We start from the raw sequence: 26,856 nt of genomic DNA on the forward strand, positions 1-26,856 counted from the left end.
TGTAAAATTCCCAAGGCTAGAAGATTCCAAGTCATTAAGGACCATTAAAGTCCTTACATCCCCAATCGACCATCAAGCTTGTCAGGCAAAAGCCCAGGACAGACCCGTTTATGCTAATTGGGCCATCAAACTCATTATACTGGAGATAAAAATCAAGCACTGGTGCCTTGTGTTCTTCCTTTTGTCACAATTTAATACACGCAATGTTTGAATTTTAAAAAGCAGCAAATATTGCTGGGTTGTGGAAGGAATTCATTACCCAAAGCTTTTTATTAAGCAAAGAAAACAACCCTGAGAGGAGCTTATAGTTCATTAGGGAAATGAAAGAAAAAGCTACATTAGTCAAGTTTTTCCAATCTAAAAACTACTATAAGGTTCTTTTCCCCTTGTTTCTCCATTCTCTGTGACAAAATAAAATTCTGAGGTGTAGCATGCAATAGTCTGCATAATGCCACATCATTTATGAAATATAACAGATAAGTAAAGTAGAGACCTACAAAAACACATGTGGAGAAACAAAGAAGAACAGTCCTTTGGCCCTTCACTATCATTTATGCAGAGCAACTGACTTCTGAACCTTGTTGTGTGGATAGTGTGTTAGGGAATTGCCTGTGCAGCAGCACACCAAATACACTGCGATAGTAAGGTGGGGGGACCTCTCAGGTAGAAAGTCTAAAAAAATCCCTTCACATACAATGCAGCAGGATGTTGTCTGTGGAACTGAGGGGCCAACATTTGTGAGATGGGATAAGCACACGAAAAGAAACAACTTTAAAATACTCACCAGCTACTGTGAGCTTAGCTGTTCTGCTTACAATGGTTCCAAGGCTTTCCACAGTTGCAACACACTGATAATGGCCTTCATCAGGCTTATTGTGCTTAGAATGCACTACACTGTTGATTAATAAAGATCCATCTGGTAGCAACTGGCGTCGGTCATCTGACACCAAGTTTAAGAAAGTCCCATCCTTTTTCCATTCGATTTTTGGAGATGACTCACAATAAGCTGAACAATTCAGTATAACAGATGAAGCTCTAACTGACAGAGTGTCCACTGGCTCCACAGTAAAATAAAATGGAGTAAAAGTCCTCACTGTGGGTCCTGCAAAACACAAGAGAAATGAAGATTTTTTAAATGCTTCTCAAATATCCTAAATATTTATTTTACAACAATTGAATATTGTTCCTTACATTCTGATATGTTAACTGCTTTTGGTAGTAAATATTTGAAATAAATATATGCTTTGATATCCTGTGTAACGGAACCAATATATATCATCATCATCAAAAATATTTACATTTTCCATCTCATGAAGAAACTACCATAGGTTCTAGAAAGGACTATGAACTTGGTGGTTAAATAGGCAATCGTGCTTAGCATGCATATGTTTACAGAGATGTATATATTTCACAAATCTCTCTCTCTCTCTCTCTCACACACACACACACACACACGTAGATGCAAGTTACTTAGAAGTATAAGCCATGAGGCATATGGCTTGTAAGTCCAAAGTCTGGCTTAAGCTGCTTGATAATATACCGTATTTTTCGTTCTATAGGACGCACATTTCCCCCTCCAAAAATTAAGGGGAAATGTATGTGCGTCCTATAGAGCGAATGCAGGCTGCGCCACTAAGCCTAAAGCCAGAACAGGAAGACGGAGCACTTCGGAGGGCTCCGTCTCGCTGCTCTAGCTTGGGGACGGCTGCGCGCACAGCCTCTGCAGGGCAGCGGGGTGCCTTCACCCCGCTGTCCTGCAGAAGCTAGCAAGGCTGTTCCCAAGCCAGAACAGTGAGACGGAGGGCTCCGTCTCGCTGCTCTAGCTTGGGGACGGCTGCGCGCACAGCCTCTCCAGGGCAGCGGGGTGTCTTCACCCCGCTGTCCTGCAGAAGCTAGCAAGGCTGTTCCTAAGCCAGAACAGCGAGACGGAGGGCTCTGTCCCGCTGCTCTAGCTTGGGGACGGCTGCGCGCAAACATCTGTAGGGCAGCGGGGTGCCTTCACCCCGCTGTCCTGCAGAAGCTAGCAAGGCTGTTCCCAAGCCAGAACAGCGAGACGGAGGGCTCCGTCTCGCTGCTCTAGCTTGGGGACGGCTGCGCGCACAGCCTCTGCAGGGCAGCGGGGTGCCTTCACCCCGCTGTCCTGCAGAAGCTAGCAAGGCTGTTCCCAAGCCAGAACAGTGAGACGGAGGGCTCCGTCTCGCTGCTCTAGCTTGGGGACGGCTGCGCGCACAGCCTCTCCAGGGCAGCGGGGTGTCTTCACCCCGCTGTCCTGCAGAAGCTAGCAAGGCTGTTCCCAAGCCAGAACAGCGAGACGGAGGGCTCCGTTTCGCTGCTCTAGCTTGGGGACGGCTGCGCGCAAACATCTGTAGGGCAGCGGGGTGCCTTCACCCCGCTGTCCTGCAGAAGCTAGCAAGGCTGTTCCCAAGCCAGAACAGCGAGACGGAGGGCTCCGTTTCGCTGCTCTAGCTTGGGGACGGCTGCGCGCAAACCTGTGCAGGGCAGCGGGGCGCTGCGCTCCAAAGGCTTCAGGGATATTTGAGGCTGGCGGTGGGGGGAAGCGCCAGCCCCACAAGCTCTGGTGAATGTACCTTGAACGCACCTTGTTTTAGAGGGGGAGAACAAGGAAAAAAAAATTTCCCCTGTTCTCCCCCTCCTATGATCCGGTGCGTCCTATGGTCCGGTGCGTCCAATGGAGCGAAAAATACGGTAAAACATCCTTCTGCAATCTGCTGCCCTCCAGACTACCTGAGCCAACATGGTCTATGGTGAAGGACAATGGGAGTTGTTAGCCAAAACATCTGGAAGGCACAAAGTTGAAGAAGGCCAGTATAAGGGTCCTGTTGAGTTGCAAACCATAAATATTACCCATCTTGTCCAAAGAGAAAGATTATAAAATAAGGTTACCAGATTTCCTCTTTTCCCAGGGACAGTCCCCAGATTTACAAATCAGTCCCCTGACAAATTCCATCTATTTAGTAGGAAGTTCAAAAAGTGTCCCCGGATTCATTGAAAAAATCTGGTAACCTTATTATAAAAGGGTAGCAACAAGCTGGAAATGGCATAGAGACTGGAGAATATACTCTACAGACAGAGTGAACTTACATGTTATGGTATAACAGGACTGTTGTCAAAATAACTTACTGATGTTCTGTTTTTATTCTCACCACCAATGTGCAGTACTGATTTAACTTATGTCATTTCATCACAACAATCTGCATTTCCCTGCCTCTAGTTCAAAATTTATCTACTATGGTCCAAAAATTCGCAACATTAGGATTCCATAACATGGCAAAGAGTAAATGATACTTAATGTTACAGAGAGGGGAAATAAGAACCTGACAATTTTCAGAAATAACCCCATGTCTTTCAAAATTTGCAAACCAGAACTAATAGGTCATCCAATGAAACTGATCAGCACTAGGTTCAGGAAAGACTACTCACTGACTGACATAAGGAAATCACTACCACAAAATATGTTGGATGCTAGCTAGCTAGCTATTGCTATTGCTATTGCTATTGCTATTATTGTTCTCGTTCTCTCCCTCTCCCTCTCCCTCATTTTTTAAAGCTAAGTCTACCAATACCTGTTTGCCAAGACAAATTAATTCAACTCCACATGCTGGGGGCAAACAGGGGATTGCTATCATGACCTGCATATAAACTCCTGAAGCCCCAGAGCCACCTGGCTGTTATTTCTTGGCATTGGAACACTGGAACAGATGGCCCTTGGCCTAATCTAGCAAAACAATTTTTATAGTCTTATGAAGTTTTGCATGTTATCTCTCACACTGAAAATTTAAAGTGAAGCCACATCCTCCCCATAATAATTTAACATACAATATATTCTGTTTTTTCTAGAAAAGCTTTATCCCTCATTGTGTAACCAGGGTCTGTCATACAAGAAATTAAATTGTTTTGTAAATATACTTTACATTAAATGAGAATATTAATGTTTTTCCATGAAGCTTTCCCCAAGCTGCCGTAGCCTTCACATAGTTTAATCAAAGGTAACTTGCCTTTAATTGCAACAGAGCCTTAACATTCAAGACTAACAGTATCTTTGCTAAGAAATTTGTTCTCTGCTGAACGAGGGCTAACTAAATAACCTGACTGGAATAACATGGTGAATACACATTTCAAGTTAATCATATTCTCGGTATACAGTTCCTTAATGTATACTGCCTTCCAACAGAAGGGAGGGCAAATATGTTAAGTAGTTTTAATCATGTGATTAGAACAGTGGGTCCCACCCAACCTTACTGGTATGGCAACCCACAAGTCAAAGTAAGTATGGTGCCACTGATTTATTGGCACAAGAAGGTAGGACCTTAGAACTTCTGGAAGTGTCAGTATGCATACTTTGAAAATTGCCTCTCCCACACACCCAATTTCCTGTGTCCCTCACACTTTTCTAATGAATTTGTGGTGAACTTTAAATTTAAAAGTTAATAAAGATAAAAAATACATAATATAAATCAAAGTGCTTAACATTTTATAGATACACCAAGGGCAGCATATCACTGGGTAGACATAGTGGACATAGCCCAAGTAAGTGTGTCCAACCTGTACTCACTCTCATGTGTGCATTCCCATATACAGTGGAACCTTGGTTCTCGAATGGCTTAGTTGACAAACAAATTGGCTCCTGAATGCCGAAAACCCGGAAGTGTGTGTTCCGGTTTTCGAATTTTTTCAGAAGTCGAACATCTGACCTGGCTTCCACTTGAGTACAGGAAGCTCCTGTAGCCAATCAGAAGCTGCACCTTGGTTTTCGAAGAGTTTCGGGAATCGAACGGACTTCCGGAACGGATTACGTTTGAGAACCAAGGTTCCACTGTAGTTGATACAGCTGAGCAGCAGCAAAGAGAGGGCTGATCTTTTGGGAACTGCCACTTCAAGATGCTCCAGGTTCTTTGAGGCAACAACTCCAACATTGCTGACTTCCACTAACCGATGAGAAAAGTAAGACAAGACATTAAGAAGTCTCCTCTATCTTAGCTAAGCAAAGGGGAACTATTGGAGCATTCCTTCCCATTTCTTGCTCAACAAGGCTCAAACCTAAAGTATGGTGTTGATCTCCAAAAACTGAGGTAGGGACCTGAGATTTTGAAATGTTATACCCAGCTATGTTATGCAGTCAATTTCAGCAATGTTCCTTACACTGAATGAATTATTCAACAATTCATTCATTCATTTTTAAAAAAACCTACCCATATCTCATTGTTAAACAGCTAAAGCAAAGCTGGGGGGATAAACAATGGATGTCACTAGTGTAATTTTAATTATTTTTCATTCAGCAAACTCCATGATAAGAATTTCAAGTTCTTACTCCATGAAACTGAACTTTAAAAATTTAAACTGAACAAATTTAAAATTTAAAACATTTGAACACAAACTTTTTTTTTTTTTTTTGCAAAGTTGTAATAGACTTTCATAAAGTAAACAAGTGCTGAACGCTATTTAGGACATCTTCTTCATTCCTGATTCTCTTAAAAACTGGAAGGGGGACGGCACTCAGGTTTGAAAATTAATTCCTGAATTTTCCTTCCAACATTTGTTTTGATATTTCCAAGCATATACATATTTAGCATTTATCACTTCCTCTTTGAACAGAAGTGAAGGGATCAAAACAAATACTTATGTTCTGAAAGTACATGCCACATTTTACTGAACATGAACAGAAGACATGTACTGCTTGCTGCAAAGGCAGGGCAGACTGAGGTATTCTGGGAGCTCCATCTCTTTCCTGTCTTTGCTGCTGGTGGGTCCTAAAGCCCAACCTGACAGTCTCGCTCCCACTACAGGAGATTATAGAAACATGTCCTGTTTTTTATTTATTTTTTTCCTCCCACCACAGTCTTCCACACACATAAATATATTACTACTACTACTTACATTTATTAAAATAAGCCTGGGAAAAGAGAAACATGTTTTCCTGGAACAGTGCTGGATTTACGTATAAGCTAAACAAGCTATAGCTTAGGGCCCCACCCTCTTGGGGGCCCAAAAAAAATTAAAGGAAAAAACCTGAAAAAATATAAGATAAAAAAAACATATAAAATAAAACCTACATATAGCAATAGTGTTTTGTGTTGTGTAGGCTCCTATTTGTTATGTGCAAATTATTCAACACAAAAAACAGCGACAATTCGTTGTTGACAAAGGACAGCTGGACTTATAAAGGGCCCCATTACCTACAGTAGCTTAGGGCCTCATCAAACCTAAATGCGGCTCTGGCCTGGAACCTAAAAATATGTAACAAAGGCACAAGGCAAGCCTCTCTGGGCAGAGCATTCCACAAGTGTGTAGCCACTGCAAAAAAGGCCTGTTCTCGTGTTGCCACCCTCCAGACCTTTCATGGAGGAGGCACACCAAGAAGGGCATCAGATGATGATCGCAGGGTCCAGGTCAATTCATATGTGGAGAGACAGTCCTTAAAGTATTGTGGTTCTGAGCCATTTATTTGTGACATTAGGCCAATGCCTATAATCCTATGTAAACCCCCATGCCCCATGAGTCATTCATGAACAGGTCAGTACTCTAGGTGCCACTAGTGCCATCTGTGGGAGGATTGATTGGTATCATAAAAGGGGCATTGTCTGTGCTGGTTGTGTCAGTTCTTTATCTTGTTAATTGTTTTATTACAGTTTCAGTGTGGATTTTTAATGTTTAATGTTGCTAATATTTATAGCCGCTTGGAGGGCTTCATGGGCAAAAAAAAGAAAGCTAACATCTAAACTAATATTGTGTTTCTTCTGGCAGCTCTATAAACAAAATATTTTCTAGAATGATATTGTTTTCAGAAACAAAGCAAACATTTGCTTTTACACTTTTAGCATATCAAATTCAAAATGTACCATTAATTTTCACAGGTTGTATTTACATCTAGATCATAGGAATTTGATAAAATCCCACTAATGAAGAATAATCACACAAAACAGGCTAATCCTCCTGGAAAGAAACAAAGCTTGTATCAGCTGAGTGGCCTGAGAAAGGAAGTATTGGTGCGTTTCCATCTGGCTATAGATTGAAAAACAGAAGCATGTTGATTTGTAAAGGAAAGCTCTTTTGACAACTGGAGCACTTGAAAAAAATGCTACTTGTTTTTAAATAACTGTCTGTGGGTAGATGCCCCTTTATAATACGGTTGAAGCAGATGACATTGATTGAGTACTAATTGCCTAGGATACCAGGATAAACGTGCAACCTCTCCCCTTCTCCCTTAACAAGAGAAATTATGGTTTTCAATAGAGTACTCTGCCTGGGTGGCTGAGAAGCACGTTCTTTAATTAATGCCAAGAAACCTAAATACAGGTTGTCAATTTTTAGACAAGACAGATTTAGCTCTTAGTTATAAGGAACAGTAGCCTGGATTTGACCTGCTATGCTATATGAAATGAAAAAATCATTAGAGAAAGAATTCTGTATTCAAAGAGTAACTTAGAAGCTATTTACAACTAAGTTTTTCTTTGAGAGACTGACTATACATACTCATAGTCTTACTGCATTTTGGCACTGCTTGATACTGTTGTATTGGGGGGGGGTGGACTTTTTCATTTACCCCTAAAGTAAATGCAATAAGAACAAAACTAAAAGGGAGGAGGGGGCTTGGTGGGAGAGGGAGGAAGTAAGGGGGAAACAGACTCAGGCAAAGTCCACTGGGCATGTATTTAATACAAAAAATTCCAAGTACGGCTATTGACATGGTTGATATTTTACTAGCAAATAACTGTTTAAGGCCAAATTTTTAGATTCTCCTTTAGAAATAATGGGCCTTGTCTTGGCCCCAACTTTGCTTTCCAAATTACTATTCACTATTAGACAGAAGTAATGAATATTTAGATTGCCTCTTGGACACGCACTTTTGCTAGATGTTTTTCCCATCAAGAGACTTTGTAAATACAGTTGGACCTCTGGTTACGTACTTAATTCGTTCCAGAGGTCCGTTCTTAACCTGAAACTGTTCTTAACCTGAAGCACCACTTTAGTTAATGAGGCCTCCTGCTGCTCCCACGCTGCCGCTGCACAATTTCTGTTCTCATCCTGAAGCAAAGTTCTTAACCCGAGGTACTATTTCTGGGTTAGCGGAGTCTGTAACCTGAAGCGTACGTAACCTGAGGTACCACTGTATACATTGGTAATTCTGGTTCAAACAAAAAGGCCTGGATGCATGGAGAAATTGTTAACACAATATTAAAATTACAGAAGAGTTTAGTGACTCACTGGAAGAAAGCCTCTTTTTAAAACCACTTAAATCATGTTTCTGATTTAAAAAGTGGAACAAAGAGTAAAATAATACCATTGGGAGCAGGTATCAAATTGCTGGCTAACCTGTGATGTTTAATGTATTTTTCCCCCTTTTGGGTTTAAAGTACCTATGTGAGATTTTTTTTTTGTCTGTTTATTTGTAAGTTGCTTTCGGTGGCCCAGGCCCAGATAAAGTATTTATTTACTCGAGTCTAATGAATCATCAAACCTAATGCGCACCTCAATCTTCAAAACCTTGAAATCTAAAAAGTATTTGCTAGCAAATGTAAATGCACCATTGAATCTAATGCACACCCTAATTTTCGCAACATAATTTGGCAAAAAAAAGTGCATATTAGATTCAAGCAAACACAGTAAACAAACTATGTGCTGAATGCTCCTGGACTACAACTCCCATCATCCACTGCAAATGGTCATGCTAGCTAGAGTTGATGTGAGTTGTCCAGCAATATATTGGAGAGCCACAAATTAGCCACCCTTGTCCTACACTATAAAAAGTACAGTTAATTGGAATGGTACTACAGGACCTCATAATTAGCATGCAAAGTCTGTGACATTTCAGTCTTAATGATTAAAAGCAAGCCACAGACAGCCTCTCAAGAAGCATTCAGTCCTTCGTCTACATTCCTTATGAGCATGTAGTTAGTGCAAACTGCAGTACTGTTTTCCCACAGATACAACTTGTAGTAATTGAGTGCCTTAAAGGCAGTTGTTTCAAGTTGCAGAGAGTGGGGAAACTTGAAAACTCTGGAAATCATACAAGCCTCCATGTTCAAGAGCAGAGAAAAAATACCAAAGTAAATCAAGGAGAAACAAAATTAAGATTTTTAATCTAAAACCAGTCATAACAGCAAAAATGGAATCTGCAAGATTTCATTTCAATATACTACACAAGTAGCATTAAACAAGTCAGAAACAATTCAAATTCATTAGAAACAAAAAGTGTGGGAAGTAGGACAAAGACATGATTCATATAAATTTCTATCTTTGTTCTCTCTGTGTTAAAATGCAACATCGCAGCCACTAGATGGCACCAAACACATTTATTTATATATGCAATGGATCTCAAAGGAAAAATGATCTTGCACTACAAGACTGTTCCTTCATTAGCAGCGTGTCAAACTTCTAGATGCCATTCCTTAATATAGAAACTTCAGTTACTGAAGCCCACTTTATTTTTTGTATTCTTCCTCCTTGTCTTAAAGTCTAAGAATGAGTAATAATATAAGAATATCTCCGGAATTTAGAAACTGTTTACTAAAATGGGAAAATGAAAACACCCAACACACAACCCCCCCCCTCAAAATATATTGAACCAACCCCAGTAAAATGGTATATATATTTTATTAACATGTGAATATGCTTTATACTGAGTAAGCCAAGCCTTGGTTCACTAAACCCAATACTGACTTGTTTAAAGGTACAAGTTCTGAGTGCCAGCTGGAGTTTTCCAACTACTACTACCATAGAATATTTTATTAGAGATACTTTACATGCAGAAATCCCAGTATGTGATCTACCATTAAAATATGGCCCCTCCACAGCTGTGGAAATAACATCTTCATTGGACAGAGAATTGTGTGTGTACAAATAGGTACTGCGGTCATGATTCCCCAGCCTGATACAGAAGCTACCAGAACTGCATGCACATGGCCCTGTGATATAAGTCACAATATCGCAATCAGCTATTTGGGAGAGGAACAGAATTCACACCCTTGCAGCAATCAACAGCAGTTCCTTTTTGGCCTGCTAGCTCTCCCTTTAAATATTTACCACAGTCCAATGGCTTGAAAGGTGTGTTTCAGCATACATCTTTCTAAGGAGTGGAGTATTCAGTTTGTAGCTGGAGACAGAAGTCTAAAACCAAATGCCAAAATTCGAGATAATGCCCTAGCAGCCAAATCTTAAGGCTTAGTAAGTGGGAGAAGCAGATTTTTTTTAAAAAAACAATCTCTACCTTCCATGGGTAGATGAGCAGGGTGGGAGCAAGGATTTCTGCACATAGTTACCACCTTTCCCCAATAAGGAAGAAGTGGTGGAGTGCTCCATGTGTGAAGTGGCTGGTATACAGCCTACTATTCTTAAGCTGCTGATTCTAGGAGTATATCCCAGTTCATGCTCTGAAACTTGTTTCTATGCATTATGGCCCCTCACTGGATCATGATTCCTAGCCTGTTGGAGGTTGGGCAGAGGAGGAACTGAGAATTCCGCCCTCTACCAGCACCCCAGTAAAGTATTCGAAATTTGCCAGGTGCATTTTGCACCTAGCTATCGGCCATTTGTGACCAAGAGAAGATTCTCGGGTGCCAGGATGGCACCTGACGTCTCCACCATCTGGAGGTGCATACCTGGGGATCCTTGGATCTAAACTGTTTTCACACACTGGCAAAACATCCTGTAGAATTCTATCCATTATATTTTATCTGTACAATCAGAATGAATTTCAGGAACCAAAAAGTCATACTCAAAAATATGACTTTCAAGCTGTCTGGCCCTAAAATGGTAACTAGGCGTTCCATTTTGGTGACCATAAAAGGCAAAAGATTTATACAATCTGAAGAGAAAGCAGAGTATGGTGACTGTAATCCTGGTTTAAGGAGCCATTTGACGCCTAGCTTATATATCTGAATTTCTAAAACTGATCATGACTCAGATATCATGAACTATTAGTGTTGTGGTTTGAAAACCTGGGATACTAACTAAAAGCTCTGTATATCCATGCTTCACTTTTTGTAAATGCTATGAAAGATAGACATGTTTCTATGCATATGCATTCATTATGTTGTTACAAGTGGCTGAATATTTCCACTAACGCAAGAAGAACACAATACTGTATAACACCCAAAATGTTATGTCCTGCTAAGCGGGATGAGGTATAGCAGTGTCAAGTCTAGGACTGCTGCCCAGAATGCCAGTCTCTCATGCCATACAGCAGGAAACTAGTTGAGAGTTTTTCCGATGCGACTTGCCTCCCTTTCATTGAGGTCAGAACAATTCTGTATGACAACTTACTTCAAAGTATCATTCAATTCATGTTGAATCTCATTTGGGCTGCATAGTACTGCTGCTGCTAGGAAAGGACACATCAGTCTCTATCTCAGGTATTCACTGAGATAATGGTGGGGGGTTGCAATGAGCCAACAAGGGGAAACAAAGCACATCAGGTGCAACAAATAACAGAATCCTGGCTTCTAGGGCAAACAATGAAAAAGTGTAGCATTGCATTCTGTGCTGATAAAGTTATTCTGTTAACTTAGCAAGCTACTGAATATTCCTTATTTCAGAATAAGGAATGTATACCCCTCTGTTAACTTTAACGCACCATGAACTGAAGTTCTAAAAAAGTAACAGTGTTATGTGTAAAGAAATAAGATCTTGTGTGAAATCACAATTTCAAGGGCATCCTTTGTTACACAGAATTAAACAACTTACAAGCACTTCACACAAAATACAATGTCATAATGCATGCATTAGAATTGATACCAATGCTTCATACAATGTGCTAAATAGTAGTAGCATAAGCTTAGAGAGAGGATTGCAAATAAACATCACAAATGCTCAGTGATCCTAAACAAAGTGATTTTGTGAGACTAACCACTGAAAGTACAAATTGTGTAAGTGAAGAACTACTAAATCCTTAGACAAAGAACAGTGCAATTTTGTGTGCAGGTTTTCAATAAAATCATGTTAGAAAACTTTAAATACGACCAAATCCTACCTAAAACTATATGTAAATATTGTTCATAGAGCCATAGAGTTGAAAGGGACACAAGGGTCATCTAGTCCAACCCCCTGCGATGCAGAAATTTTTACCAACATAGGGCTTGAACCCATTACCCTGAGATTAAGAGCCTCCTGCACTACCAAATGAGTTATCTCAGCTAAGAACCACAGTTTTCTATTAATATGAAGGAATAATATGATCCAGAATTACTGGCTCCCAGAAAGAAGACTAGGATTTGCTCTCGTTTGGGTCAGTTTTGGATTGGTGCTAGGTTTCCACAATAAAATTGTAAGTAACATCAGAGACTTAGATGTTTGTTGTGTGGGTATGCCCTATATTTGGCAAAATATCCAGAAAAACTGCATGCCTCAAGCCATGTATTTTAAGGGTGTATTCTTTTTACCCTTCTAAGAGCCATAATTCTATACTATGTACCTGTGATACAACCTTCCCTAGCAAATAAAATATAATATTAAAATGAGAGGTGGTAGAATTTAAGTCTGCTTAGATGCTGTGCTCTGACAGTGTTTTCCATCCCTAATGCACATGCTATCACAGCAGCAAAACTAGAGCCATGACCACAATCTTTACTCTGGACAACCCACATTTTTGTTCATTCGTGCTAAGCCATGATTTGGCTTAATTTTACATGCAAAACAGGTGAATATATATTTACGCAAGATATATCTCTTTTGTTGATTAAACTTTAACACATATCAAATAACTGTGCATGTAATATCTGCTGTGCCATCTTTTTCTTCTATTTCAACCATGGAACAGAATTTCTAAGTGAAGCTGTATTAATTCCTCAACACAAAAAAATGAACACCACATGAATAATGTATTAGAAATATTTGCTTCATGTCAGCAGCTTTGTAGGAGGAAACAATATTTATTAAGTCCCTCGGGAAAATGAGAAGTTAAAAATGGAAAAACACACACTAACATTAAGGCATCTCCAGAAAAAGAAAAAAGTATTTGATAGATATACAAGGAAAGGGTGAGGGCTGTGTGCTTGCATGGTCAAGTTTCGGAACATATGGCAAATGAGGCTCAATCACATGTAGATTTCCTTCTCCACTAAGCAAATGCAGCCCCAGAAGCTCATCTAAGTTAAAGTTAATTTCTCTTTAAATGTTCAAAAGCTTTGCTGCTGTCTCTAATTTTATTTGAGTAAGAACTAATAATTAAAACAGATTCCTAAAGTTGTAGTAGCAATTTAAAAGAGAACAGTTCAATCAAGTGTCCAACTTACTGTCAGTCACACAACAGAATGTTAGAAATAGCACCACTTACAGGTTAAAGACCCAGAAGCTGTCTGTGGACAAACGCTGGGTCCCTCAGCCTATAGAGCAAGATGAGCAAGTCATCCACGAATGGACCTAACGGTCAGGGGTACCTATACCTTTACAGGTTAAAGATAGCTAAGAATTTGAATTATTGGGTTATTTTAGAAGTATGTAAATACCTTATAAAGAAAGAAAGCCAGTTTATCCAGAGGCCTCTAAAATACTCAGTATCAGCTGAATACACACACACACACACACACACACACACGATGAAATATACTGTTCCAACAAATTTAGCATAACACACAGGCAGATGATGATAATTCAGAAACAGGTAACTAAAGAAGAATCTATCTTCATAAGTATTAAGCCTGGAAATCTAATATCTCAAAAATGACATACAACTTAATGCTTTGCATATGTTTAAATATAAGCACACCAAATTAACAAACAACAATGCTACACAGAACTCTGTGACATGGCTCACCAATAGGTAAAGGATCCCTGGACAGTTAAGTCCAGCCAAAGGCGACTATGGGGTGCAGCACTTATCTCGCTTCAGGCCGAGGGTGTTAGCGTTTGTCCACAGCCAGCTTTCCAGGTCATGTGGCTAGCAGGACTAAAACACTTCTGGCACAATGGGACATCATGATGAGTGCCAGAGCACACAGAAACACTGTTTACCTTCCCGCCACAGCAGTACCTATTAATCTACTCACACTGGTGTGCTTTCAAACTGCTAGGTTGGCAGAAGATGGAACAGAGCAACAGGAGTTCACCCCATTGCGCAGATTCGAACTGCCAACCTTCCAATCGGCAAGTACAAGAGGCTCAGTGGTTTAGACCACAGTGCCACCCACTTCCAGGTGCTCACCAATAAACTATCCCAACAGCAGCCATTATGCATGGTGGATAGCACTATACTATACAGTTGTACCTTGGAAGTCGAACGGAATCCATTCCGGAAGTCCGTTCGACTTCCAAAACGTTCGAAAACCAAACTGCAGCTTCAGACGTTTGGGTTCCAAAAGAACGTTCACAAACCAGAACAATGACTTCTGGATTTGCAGCATTCGGGGGGCCAAAACGTCCAAGTTTCAAGGCATTCAGGATCCAAGGTACGACTGTACTCAGAAATTCTGCCATCTTCGAAACACTTGTCTATACCCCAAACTGAACGTGCTTGCATGGTATACAGTGGTACCTTGGGTTACATACACTTCAGGTTACAGACTTCGCTAACCCAGAAATAGTACCTCAGGTTAAGAACTTTGCTTCAGGATGAGAACAGAAATCGTGCTCCGGCGGCGCGGCGGCAGTGGGAGGCCCCATTAGCTAAAGTGGTGCCTCAGGTTAAGAACAGTTTCAAGTTAAGAACGGACCTCTGGAACGAATTAAGTTCTTAACCCGAGGTACCACTGTACACACAACCGGCAAAAAACCCTAAATGACAGTTTAGATTGGGGGGGAGGGGAGACACAATTATCCATTGGGAGACTTGTATTTAATTCCAACATCTACCATGCAATTCTTGCATGCCATTGTGATGACTCAGTTCCCATCTGAAAAATAAGAACAATAACACTGGCATGCCTAGTTTTGTGAAGTGACATGGAGACAAACAAAACATACATTTTAAATAACTTTTTGAAACGTTAAAGAAACTTGCAAGCATTAAGTAGAACTAGTGTTGCATGTCTTAACAGATGCGCTAGTAACTTCAATACAGTCATTATAAGAAAAATGAACATTATCCCAGCTGATGGCTGTCCCAGTATTGCCCCCCCAAAAAACATCTGCTATCACATGACCATTGGTGGCCTCCTATCTTTATTTAAAGCAGCAGATATACCAGTATATCATATTAGGCTAAGAGCAGTTCAGGTTTATAAAACATTTATACATGAGACACTTTCATGAAGGAATAGACATCTTGTGAGTAGACCAGAAGAATGACTGTTTTTAATCCATAACGGAGACTGGGAACCTTTAATTAACAGAAGGTCCTCAACATGTGAAAACTGGATGCATTCAGGTGAAAAGCCTACATACGTGATCATGACACACCAGTCTATGGACAGATAGTCTGCAGGAATTTTGCAGAAGAGGACATGCCTCTTGTTAGCAAGATGATAACACTGTTAGTCCAAGCTCTCTTTCATTTCTTAGTAACAAAGCTGTGCCATCAATCACGCCTTCCTTCCCAGACAGAAATTCCTGACAGAGCTGGAAAGTGAGATGGCATGAAGAAATCAGTACTACATCATTCCACTACTTAGTCATCACTAGCTAACTTCATTAAAATAATGGTTCCAATTTTCAACAGCGTTCACACAGGTAAGTAAATTTGTTCCTGCAGTGCTATTTTGAACTGTGCATTAGATCTACAACAGTCAGGCAATTTGGGCTGCAACTTGTCAATAACTAAATATAACCAGCTGAATGAATCAAGGTATTTTTGCAACAGCAATTCCTGAAGAGCATTACATATACAACATATTATCTATAAAGCCCTAAAAACTTTGGAACAAAGCTACTTGAAGGACCATCTCTTCATATGGGAGTCTGTCTGCCTTTAATCCTGGCTACTGTGTCCCTTCTGCATATGCCATTGCCTTCTAATGAAAAGTTGGTGGCAATGTACGAAATGCAGTGAGTGGAATGTGGAATTCCCTTCCACAGTTTGTATTTCACTAACAATTGAAAACTTCCCTTTTTAAACACTGGTGCTGTTTTGATTCTGTTGCTGCTTAATGTGTAGATTGCTGCCATTTTTAGTTTTACTTATTTGTGCTTTAAGGATAAGATTATAAGCACTTTTATATTTGGTTTTTATTTGTAAGCTGCTTTGAGCGAAGGGGGAATGTAGGGCATAATTTTTTCAATGAATAATAATAGGCATTAAGTTAGGAATTTGGGATAAATAAACTTAAGGACTCAACAACATTGAAATTCAACAAGTTTTTAACTACAAGTATGACAGGATTCGGTGTTCAAGTTTCCATGCCTAGCTTATCAACAATAACTAACTCAAATGAACTTTCAAAGAGTTTAATTTAAAAAGACCCAATTTTTACTTTTGAAAGGGATATCTGTGCATATACACAGGTGACTACAAGTTGGAGACATGAAGGCAAATTGCTGCTCTCAATGTTTTTTAAAAACCACTCCCCTTATCTGACTTAATTTTAAAGTATGACAAGCCAGGAAGAAAACATCAGAGAACAGCAACAGCCAACATACTACGTACAAAAACTCTCACTGCGCACAAATAAAAGAAATTAACACAGAAAAAGTCATGTATACCCAAAGATAAACTCAGCAGCCCCAACACAAAAAAGAATAGGGTAAGGCCCTATGGTCATCTGCTGATATACACAGAAATCCATTCCACAGGTAAGAACAGTCTTTGCTTATCCAGGAGGCCACAGGTCTTTGCTTATCCAGGAGGCCACACCAGAGCTGAAGCATGTATGGTGGGAAATTGTATAAAATTGGCGCTACCTAACGCACAGAAGGGAAATGCTGAAATATGTGCTTTCTAAATGCCACTTCAGCCAAGGCAAACAAGTCAATCTTGCAATAATTAATTGCCTACTGGGCCTAGCCTATGCAGCCATTCTACAGATTTCCAGCAGTGGAGCAATTTAGGCAAAAGTCAGCTAAAGTAGCTGCTGCTTTGATGGTATGAGCAAATACCTTACCAGGAAGTAGAAACTGGTGTAAGCTAAGGAAATACAGGCTTTAAGCCAACCAGCCAAGATAGGAATGAAAACCTTCAGTCTCAGAAAGAGGTGGAAAAACAAAAAAGGTGCAGATTTCAGGGGCTCAAAGGGCAGTGGAGATCCCAGGATGGAAAGTGATGTTGGATAGAAGATTTCAGAGCAGCTTCCAGAAGAGAACAGCAAAGAAAATGATTAGAACTGAGTGGTTTGTCCAGATCCTTTGATAAAAGAGGGTGAAATGGAAGCCAAGAGTTTTAAGGTGTTTGGCTTGAGTCAAACCATCTGGCAGAAAGGATACCTTCTAAGGACAAACTTATGCCGACAGCACCATTCAGAAAATTATTTCCATGTTCTCTGATGAAGCTTGACAGTCAAAGGACAACGAGATGCAACACAGCATCAATACCAAGAAGAGAGCCCTTCCTCAGAGAAGTGTCTCCTTTCAAATGCCAGCCATGAGAGTTTCAACCAAACTGGGTCCAGGTGAAAGATAGGTCTCTGAAACAGAAGGCCATCTTCAGAAATGAAGGTCAAGGAGGGGATGCTGTCAAATTGAATAAATTGGCAAATTATGGCCTCCAAGAACAAAAAAGAAGGCACAAAGAAAACAGATGCTCTTTATTCCCTTACTCTTTTGGCCACCAGAGGAAACAGCAGAAACACATACAGATGGCTCAGAGACCACGGGGAGAATAGAGCACTGACTGCTTCCACCTTTTGATGCACATATTGGGAGAAGAACCTGCTGACTCGGTGGTTGGACAGAGACGCAAACAGGTTCATACTCGCCTTCCTGAAATGTGTAACCAGGTGCCTGAAGGCTCCCGGATGGAGCTTCTTACTTCCCATGCTGCATCTGTTACCTGCTGAGCCAATTGCCCTGATTTTTTTCTTCTTTTAGATGCTCTGCCTTTGGAGTGTCAATATATTGCTTGCCCAAAGGAGACAGACATAATGAAATCAGGAAAACCCAATCCTTAGCCTCTGAGAAAGACATGAACAAAGCAAATAACAATAACCAACTGCCTTGGATGTAGAACTTTTTGACAAAGCAAATGGCAACAAGAAGGATAATTCAATGGAGAGGCAATGACAAGAGACAGCGATGGGTGATTGTGCCCTCTAGCCTTGTTTGCTAGTTATTCTGATGCAACAGCGACTTTATAAAGCATCACACTCACAAAGATCTATAAAGCCAACAGAGTAACAAATAGAAAGAGCTTTTGCTGTGGAAAAAGGGAAGATACTACAAACATCATTGGTCACTTTTTGAGACTCCTTACAAGAAAAAACAATTAAGGGCGAGAAGTTATCTCTAAGTGACCCCTTCTTTCAACTTACCCTAGTTTCAGTTTCAGTTCCATTTCTTATGAATATTTTCCTGGGGTAAACAAGGCTAACTCCAGTCTGAGTGATCAAAAATTATTGATGTGGGGGAGATATTCCATTTCCCTGAAGATCTCAATAACATATTTTGCTGGTGCTTTTCAGAAAAAAACAAATAATGTAAGCAGTTTCACTCAAAAGCTGGTCAGGAGCACTGAATGCCATAATGAAACCTCTACTCCAGAAGGTACAAAGTTTGAATTATAAGAGCTCAAAGCTCACAATATTCAGAAAAGAAAAAAAGTGAAATCAGTGACAGTGATTTGTTTTCCTAAGACAATACAGCTTGTCTGAAAAACCTTGTGTACAAAAAGGCAGAACAGAAGCAAAAGTTCTCATTTCCCAATGATTTCCTGGATATTTTACAATTGTTTCCTTTCAGGAAGCTTATGTAGTCTATGCAGTTCCAACACTAATAATCTGCTTGAGAAGTAAGCTATTCAAATACACCAAAGTTCCATTCCTAGAACGGAAACAATGAAAAACGTCTGGCTCAGTGCTAACAGTACCAGTTTTGTTTTGTGAAGTGTCTATATCAGGAATCATGCACATCCCCATGAAGTGTCCTTCAGATCTCCACAAAAAAATTAGAAAGATACCTGCATCATCTGTCAATCTGTCTCAGAATTCATTTGCATGGAAACAAGGCTATGCAACACAGACATAAGTCTAGCATTGGTGGTATGCACCTAGTCTTAAAACGCTACTAGCTGGAGAACTGAGAGCAGAAAACAGAATCTGTCCCATTTACAGGCAACAATGCACCTAGACCTACTGTTTCCCTTCCCCCAATTTAGACTTAAGAGTTAAGTGAAGAATTATAGCTCAGTCGGGAGAGCATGAGACTCAATCTCAGAGTCGTAAGTTCGAGCCCCATGTTGGGCAAAAGATACCTGCATTGCAGGCAGTTGAACTAGATGACCCTTGTAGTCCCTTCAAACTCTACAATTCTATGACTATATTATTCTGCTTTTCCCTTGCAAGAGAATGGTCATCTTTAAAATCAGTGTATTCCTGGGCAGATACTAAAGCCAACCATCTCCTTAAGAGCTGAAACAGCTGTAACACTCTCTGGAGCACTATTCTCCCAAAAGTATCCTCTGAGGATGTGAAGATGTCCCACGAAGGAATTAACAGAGGATGAAGTGGGCTACTCTGCAAATGTCTGCTAGAGAAGCTTTCTCAGAAAGCTAAAGCAATGGAAGCTTCCCCAATAAAATATGCTTGGATAACCTCAGGAGATAGATTGGTAGCTCTGCATTCCAAAAGCCATCTAGCTAAGATACAGAAACCCTAGTAGTAGTAGTAGTAGTAGTAGTAGTAGTAACATTAACATTTCTATAATGCCCTTCATCCAAGAACCACAGGGCGATTTACAATATGAAAACACAGACCTTGACATTAAAAAAAAAAGTCATAAAGAGGCAGCTCTGATGACAGAGGGTCTTAGGTCTGTCAGTAGAGTCCTGGAGTCATCAACTGTAGGCACCTGTAGGCACAATGGTGCCCTTGAAGACTCTCATACCCACAAAGCTTCTAAGCACCCCCTTGCTTACCACCATCAACCCCCTTTTGAAAAGTACTTCTTTCAGCTCTATATGCTTTTCAAGGCACAGACCTGTCCCTGAGTAGCTTCATGGAGATGGGGGCAACTGTGAGGGTAAGCCAGAAAGGGATAAGATCTTGAAGTTGGGAAGGCAGAGAAGCCAGGGGGAAGAAGGAGGGTTCACAGGAATCAGAAGTGAGAATGTAGTACAAAAAGAAGAAAAAAGGTTCCCCAGTAGGATCCTCTTAAAAAAATTGTAATTTTTTCACAAGGTCCCCCCAACCAAGATCCACCAAGCCATAGATCACATCCATCTCAGTTGAATGAACAGTTAGAAATGTGGATATGACCTTTTCACGTGCTGCCATTATTCAAAAATTTGGATCCAAGGCATGGATCTTTATTGAAGCTCCTAATTTCTACAAAGGATCTCCTGAAAGCCACCACCAGGTCCCAAGACATTTCTGTATCCACAGATGTGTTATGTGATTTGATGGTGATTTTGTTGTCAACCTTGTCATGGATCAAATATTTTTGTGGTCCAGTTAAATCCTAGTTCTGGAATTTCTTTACTTTAACCAATGCAAGCTTTCATGAACCCATAGAATTGTAGAGCTAAAAGGGACTCAAAGGGTCATCTAGTCCAATCCCCTACAGTGCATCAATCTCGATCATGGATGACAGATGGCCACCCAATCTCTGCATAAAATCCTCCAAGGAAGGAGAGTCCACCACCTCTCATGGGAATCTGTTCCACTGCTGAACAGCTCTTACTGTCAGAAAGTTCTTATTAACGTTTAATCAGAATCTCCTTGGGGGGACTCAGTCAGTGAAAAATTATAATTATTTTGTCATGGGGGGAGCATAAGTGACTCAGAGGGAATGGGAAAATATAAGAGGGCACAGTGCCCACAGCATTATTTCAAGATTCCAAATGTGTCCATGGGCCCAAAACAACCAGAGCATCTTTCAAACATCTACATGTGTGCCACTCCTGCTCCAGAGGAGTGGGTGTGCAAGGGCAAAATTAACTGGAAACACATTTTGGGACTAAACTGCAGATTGGAGTGAAGGATACCTACTCTGCATGCAAAATATGTAGCTTTTCGGTTGACAGCACCCACAAAGATGAAGTCAGCAGCACTGTTTTGAAGTCTTCTAAGGGATCAAATAAAAGTTCCATTAAAGTCTAAGAAATATATTGGCCTTCCATATTGGGATTCTGACCCCCCAAAAAAGCAGACTAGAGAGGCTGTCCAAAGATTATTTTTGATGTGGAGATGTGAAACCAATCATGGATAGCAGTTAAACCTTATCTGCCCCATAAACATCTATGTTAGGGAGGTACTTCCTATCTCTCATATTGGAACACAATCCCTGTACCTCCCTAGAAAATCTAATGGTATTACTTAAACCATTAGTAGCACCTGCTAAGAGCTCTGCTCCCTAGAGATCAGGTTTCTCTGAAACATGTGGGAGAAGTTCCAAGCTTAGTTGCATTACAGTTGTGAAATCCACATTTTCAAAGTTCATACTTTATCAGGGAACTGTTGCTTTAAAAGAAATGGAAGGTTTTGATATTAACCTCTTGAGGACAAAGGAGGAACCATACAGTACAAGCATATGGCTCATTCAACTTTGTGCACATAGCAAAAAACCAACTTTTCATTACGTTACAACTAGCTAAATATAAAGAAAAATACTTCTGACTAATAACACTAGTATTACACTAGAAATGTTAAATTATTTAGGGCACTTCCAAGCTTAGCTGCAATGCAATTGTGAAATCCAGTCTGAAGGACACAGTCACTTTATTATTTCTCTGTATGACATAACTGTTTTCCCACTTCTGGGGAGGAACATCCTGACATAGCTTTGGTCACAAGTTGGCCAGAGAAAGAATGCAGTAGAAAGATGTACATGAACCCAAACATCTGTATGACAGTCCTATCCTTTGATAAGAAAGCTGACCTAGTAACCAAGCACTGCTGCCATCAGAGGTCTGATGAAAGGATATTATCAGAATATGTGACCAATTGAAAGGTGTTGGTTTTCTAAAGAGCATATGGGTTACCGTATTTTTCGCCCCACAGGACGCACCACCCTATAGGACGCACCTAGTTTTTTTGGGGGGGGGAATAAAAAAAAAATATATATTTCCCCCCCCCAGGCGCGGGGCTGGGGCTGGGGCGGGGGAAGCCCAAGCTGCCCCAGAACAGCCAGAACGGGTCCCAGAGCGATGCGGAAGCTGCGCGCAGCTTCGGCATCGCTCTGGCAGCTTGCACGGCTGGGGGAGGGGGAAGCCCGAGCTTCCCCCTCCCCCAGCCCCCAGAATGGACCCCGGGAGGGCAGGCAGCTCTGCGCGACCCTCCGGAGGCTGGTGCGGCTTGGCGCCGGGCTCCGGAGGGTCGCGCACAGCTGCGCGGACCCCGGGAGGGCAGGCAGTTCTGCGCGACCCTCCGGAGGCGTTGCGGCTTCGCGCCGGGCTCCGGAGGGTCACGCAGAGCTTACAGAAGCCTGGAGAGCGAGAGCCTCTCGCTCTCCAGGCTTCAGCAAAAGCCTGTATTTGCCCCATAGGACGCACCCACATTTCCCCTTCATTTTTGGAGGGGGAAAAGTGCATCCTATAGGGCGAAAAATACGGTAACTGGATTCATATTCCAAAGGCTTTGAGAGTGTAACATTGGACATAATGAAAGATCCTAACTAGGGCAGCAGTTATCAAACTGAGGGAGGTCCCCACTGACTGGCATTGAGAATGGCTGAGGTCAAAAAGTTCATACGATTGCAATGGGTGGCCAAAGCTCCTGAAGAAGCTGCCAGGAGGGACCACTTCCTTCTCCAGCTGCTCCAATGGCTCTCTCACACAACCATGGAGTCCTCTAATAAGATCAGGCTGGAATCCCACTGCTGGGCTGGGACTAGGATTGTCTTCACACAGTACTGCACTTTGGAGCACAGCAGCAGTATGAATCACTCAGGCTGCTTTTATCTACTCCAAAATCTCAGCACAGCTCCTCTTCTGTGTTAAAGAGGTTTATCATATTGAGCTTCAGAACAGGCATACATAAGCTTCTGCCAGCTTCAGACTTTACAGCAATGCAATGAACCTCTCAAATTCTCTGCAATTCACACAGAGGAAAATTTGCTCAAGAAAGGGCATCTGAGCACAGTTGGATGTCCTGCTTACCAAAGGCAAACACATCTATGGAGGTCTATTCCAGAATGATGGCAATTCCTGCTTAGAAAGAGATATCAGTATTATTAAAAGTTTACAAACAGTCACCCAATCTCTTTTGAACAAAGCTGTTTCGTTTCTATTTCAAGTTCTAATTAATACACTGAAGAAATACATTCTTATTGTTATAGTAAAAGCACCACTGTATACAAACATAAAACTGCAATTCTATGATCTAGGTCCAGGCCTGAAGTGGGCTCATGAGACAAGGGAACATCAGAATACAAAACTGCAGTAAATACTTTGCAAAGAGCTGAATAATCATGGAGGAAATGGTGTTCATGGAAAAGCCAAGGCAGACATTAAAAGTAAAGAGCCAAGCAAGTTCCAGTTCCAGTTTTACAATCAAGCAGTATATAAATGTAGTTAAATAAATAATAATAATAATAATAATAATGACCACAAAAGGTGGGTTTTGAAAATGTATTGATGGCACCAAAAGTATGGAATATCCTCTCTAGATCTCTAACAGGCTTCCCTCTCTACCTGCTTTTAGACATATTAACATTTATTAAGACAAATATTTGGCTTGTAATTTTATACTGTTTTAGCTGCCTTTATAAAGTTGCTGCTCTTTTTACTGGCTACTTTTTAATAGTGATTATAGTGTTTGTATTAAAAAGCATATACGCACACTACTTTGTATACATTTTTGTAGAGGAAAAAATAATAACCAAAAATATAGAAATAATAATAACCATCATCTACCTTACTATTATCCCATGTACCTAAAGGTCTACAGGAACAATAGTGGTCACTTGTTCACAAGAGATAATTTGCATGTGGTGTGAACGTCCAAGAGCAGCATGGATGGAGTTCTGGCTTGGCAATGAAGCCAGGCAAGCTCGTGAATTGTGTACAAGGCACAGACTTGCTAAATTATTATTTTTCATTGAAAAGTTTTTTTAAAAATCCAATAAGCTCAGGACAGTGTTTGCCTACGTACCCCAATTTTATCCTCACAACACACCTTTGGAAGTACATAAGGGTGAGAGATAATGACTGGTCCAAAGTAACACAATGACTTTGTAGATGAGCAGAAGTTTAAGCCCAACCCTATTCATACAGGGTTCAACCCACTCCACACTAACTCTTAAGTGAAGCAAACAGGTGTTAGAAGACCCCAAACCTTTTTTTAAGATGCTCCTTAAGCCACTAGGCATTGAAGTTGAAGCACCTAAACCAGGCATGTCCAAAGTCAGTCTTGGGGGCCTAATCCTAAAAAAAAAAAAAAAGCTCAACAACTTTGGGCTACAATCTTCAATCCTAAAAAAAGCTCAGAAACTTTGGTCAGCCCTCACACATGTTCACTTCATCAAATCTGGCCCTCTATGAAAAAAGTTTGGGCACCCCTGACCTAAACTAATTCAGTGACTGAGAGAGACACTGCACTAAACGGATGCACTGCAGTGTGGTGACCATAGGCTGCAAATATTAACCTGGATCATCCTGACTTGCAGTAACTGCTTCATTCTAGTTCTATCAAGCAGTTAAAATTTGAACCCCTCCTCTAATTCTCTTAAGTATTTAATGCTACTTGTTCAATAAAGTTACTGCCAGTTTTTACTCAGGTCTGTGTGGGCTCCCATTTCCCTTCTCTATTCCTCACTGTGGCTATAAAGGCCTGCATATGGGTCAGTAGGAATGCACAAGATCCAAGTATGACTTTCTATTAATATATTGTTTTCTATACATTCTATTCTCACCTTCCTGGGAATAAGTTCCACTGAATGCAAAAAGACCAATTCAATACTTGCATTTCAAGTTAAGCAAGTTTCCACAACCCTAATTTCAAATCTGAATAATATGAATGATTAAGGGCGAGTCCATAGAACTATTAGGGGAAAGGTCTACTAACAAAAGAAAGTCAGTTTTCAGAGAATGACATTTTGCAGCCATTTCACTCAATGGATTTTTAGGAGACTGTTTTCGGTAATAATTTTTCTAACCCAAGAGAACACTGGCTGTTTTGTTTGAAACTGCCAAGAGCTACACACCAAGATCAGACTTTCCCCCCCTAAAGTATACAATCCTAGCTCACTTCACACAAGCTTCCTTGTTCCTGCTTAAGTGCTCTCTTCTGTGAAGCAAGGCTTTATGTGCCCACAGTGGAAAAAGCCCACTAGTTTATTTCCTTTTCAAGATGTATGCAGTTAATTAAAGTGTAAAGTAATACCTGTTTTGAAAGTTTGGCACAGAGAAGTGACACATTCTTTTAAGTTGGGACCATTGCCAAGAGGAGGTCAACTTACACTCAAGGGTCCTGAAAACTATTTCGGGGGGGGATTTTGCACATTGTTAAAAGGCTAGAATAATTAATTTGGTTACTACATTGTGTACTGTATTTAGTTTTAAAACATTTTAAGGATTTGAACATTTAGCAGCTAGATTTGGCTTTCAACTTATTTTTTGCTTGGAAGAACATACCCTTCCAATTTTTTTAAGGTGATTTGAAAGATATCAAATCAGTAAGAAGGCCACTTAATTTTCATATCAAACAGGCACAAATAGGCATCTGAAAGCATTTACTAGAGTTTTGAAGAGTAATTTAGATAGACTTAAGAGCAGCATGCTCCAATCTTCCTCACGTCACTTCCCTCATATTATGCTGCTGTATTTGAACCTGAGAACAGTGTGCACAAACTCTCCTATCTTTAGCAGATTATGATCATGACATAGTTAGAAAACCAAGTTCAATAAAACAGATATTTTGAGATTCAGCTTTGCTTACATAAAGATGTGTTAAGGAGAAAAAGTATCTCATATGACAACACCCCCTTTTAAAATACCAAATGTGCAATAAAATGTGCATGAAAGAACAACTTCAGATCAATTTTTAGACAACTAGTATTCTCAAAAATGTCTGCATGAAAGAACGACTTCAGATTATTTTTTAGACATCTAGTATTCTCAAAAACCAAGCTTATTACTCAAAGATGCACTATCAACTCTAAGGAAATGTTATGAGAAGCATAATATCGTGTGTATATATGCAAATTTCCCCGTGAAATTGGCATTCAATGAACATGCCTTGGATATATCCTTTACTTTCCATTTGAATGAAGAAAAGTTTCCCTTATTGACAAAACTACACTGAAACACTACAAATGTTTTTGAGAAAGGGCCATAGCTTAGTGGTATAGTGTAAATGTATGCACAAAGTAACAGGATTAAATCACTAGCATATCCAGGAAGACATGGGGGAAAACCCTACACAAAAACATAGAGTCAGTGCACAGTAGGCAATAACAAGTTAAACAAGCCAATCATTAGACTCCATATAGGGCAGCTTCTTATGTTTCCTCAATTCCTCAATTCAGTTAATCAATATAGCTGTTTTTACTCACTAAGTGTGTATGTGTCACTATTTTGGGGTCAGATTGAATCACATACCAGCAAATTCAGGTTGTGCAGTTACAGTTAATTGGGAGCTCTTCTGCCACAAAGCCACTTTCCCAAAAGATCAGACATTTTTCAATAAGGAAAGTAATGAGTAAATGCAGTAGAAAGCATGGGATAATACTTGCTTTGACGAAACGTCATCTAGCCTCCCCACAAACAAATCAGAATGAAAGTTCAGTATATAGCCAACACTGTTTAAACTTGCTACAAACATATCAGAGTGACTGTTCTATAAGCTAGGGTTGCCATACGTCCGGAATTTCCCAGAAAAAAATTGA

General features: G+C 40.4%; 1 protein-coding gene across 8 annotated transcripts in view; it reads right to left on the reverse strand.

Moving 5' to 3' along the window:
* NEO1 (neogenin 1) overlaps positions 1 to 26,856 on the reverse strand; it is a 108,755-nt gene that overhangs the window by 68,697 nt on the left and 13,202 nt on the right. For all 8 annotated transcript variants that reach the window (XM_080980265.1, XM_080980264.1, XM_080980262.1 and 5 more), the window contains exon 2: positions 785 to 1,102. In XM_080980265.1, coding sequence (XP_080836391.1) covers positions 785 to 1,102 — 318 coding nt within the window. The remainder of the gene's footprint in view (positions 1 to 784; positions 1,103 to 26,856) is intronic.

This window comes from Podarcis pityusensis (assembly GCF_964106645.2).
Source record: "Podarcis pityusensis genome assembly, chromosome: 14".
NCBI classification, from domain to species: domain Eukaryota; kingdom Metazoa; phylum Chordata; class Lepidosauria; order Squamata; family Lacertidae; genus Podarcis; species Podarcis pityusensis.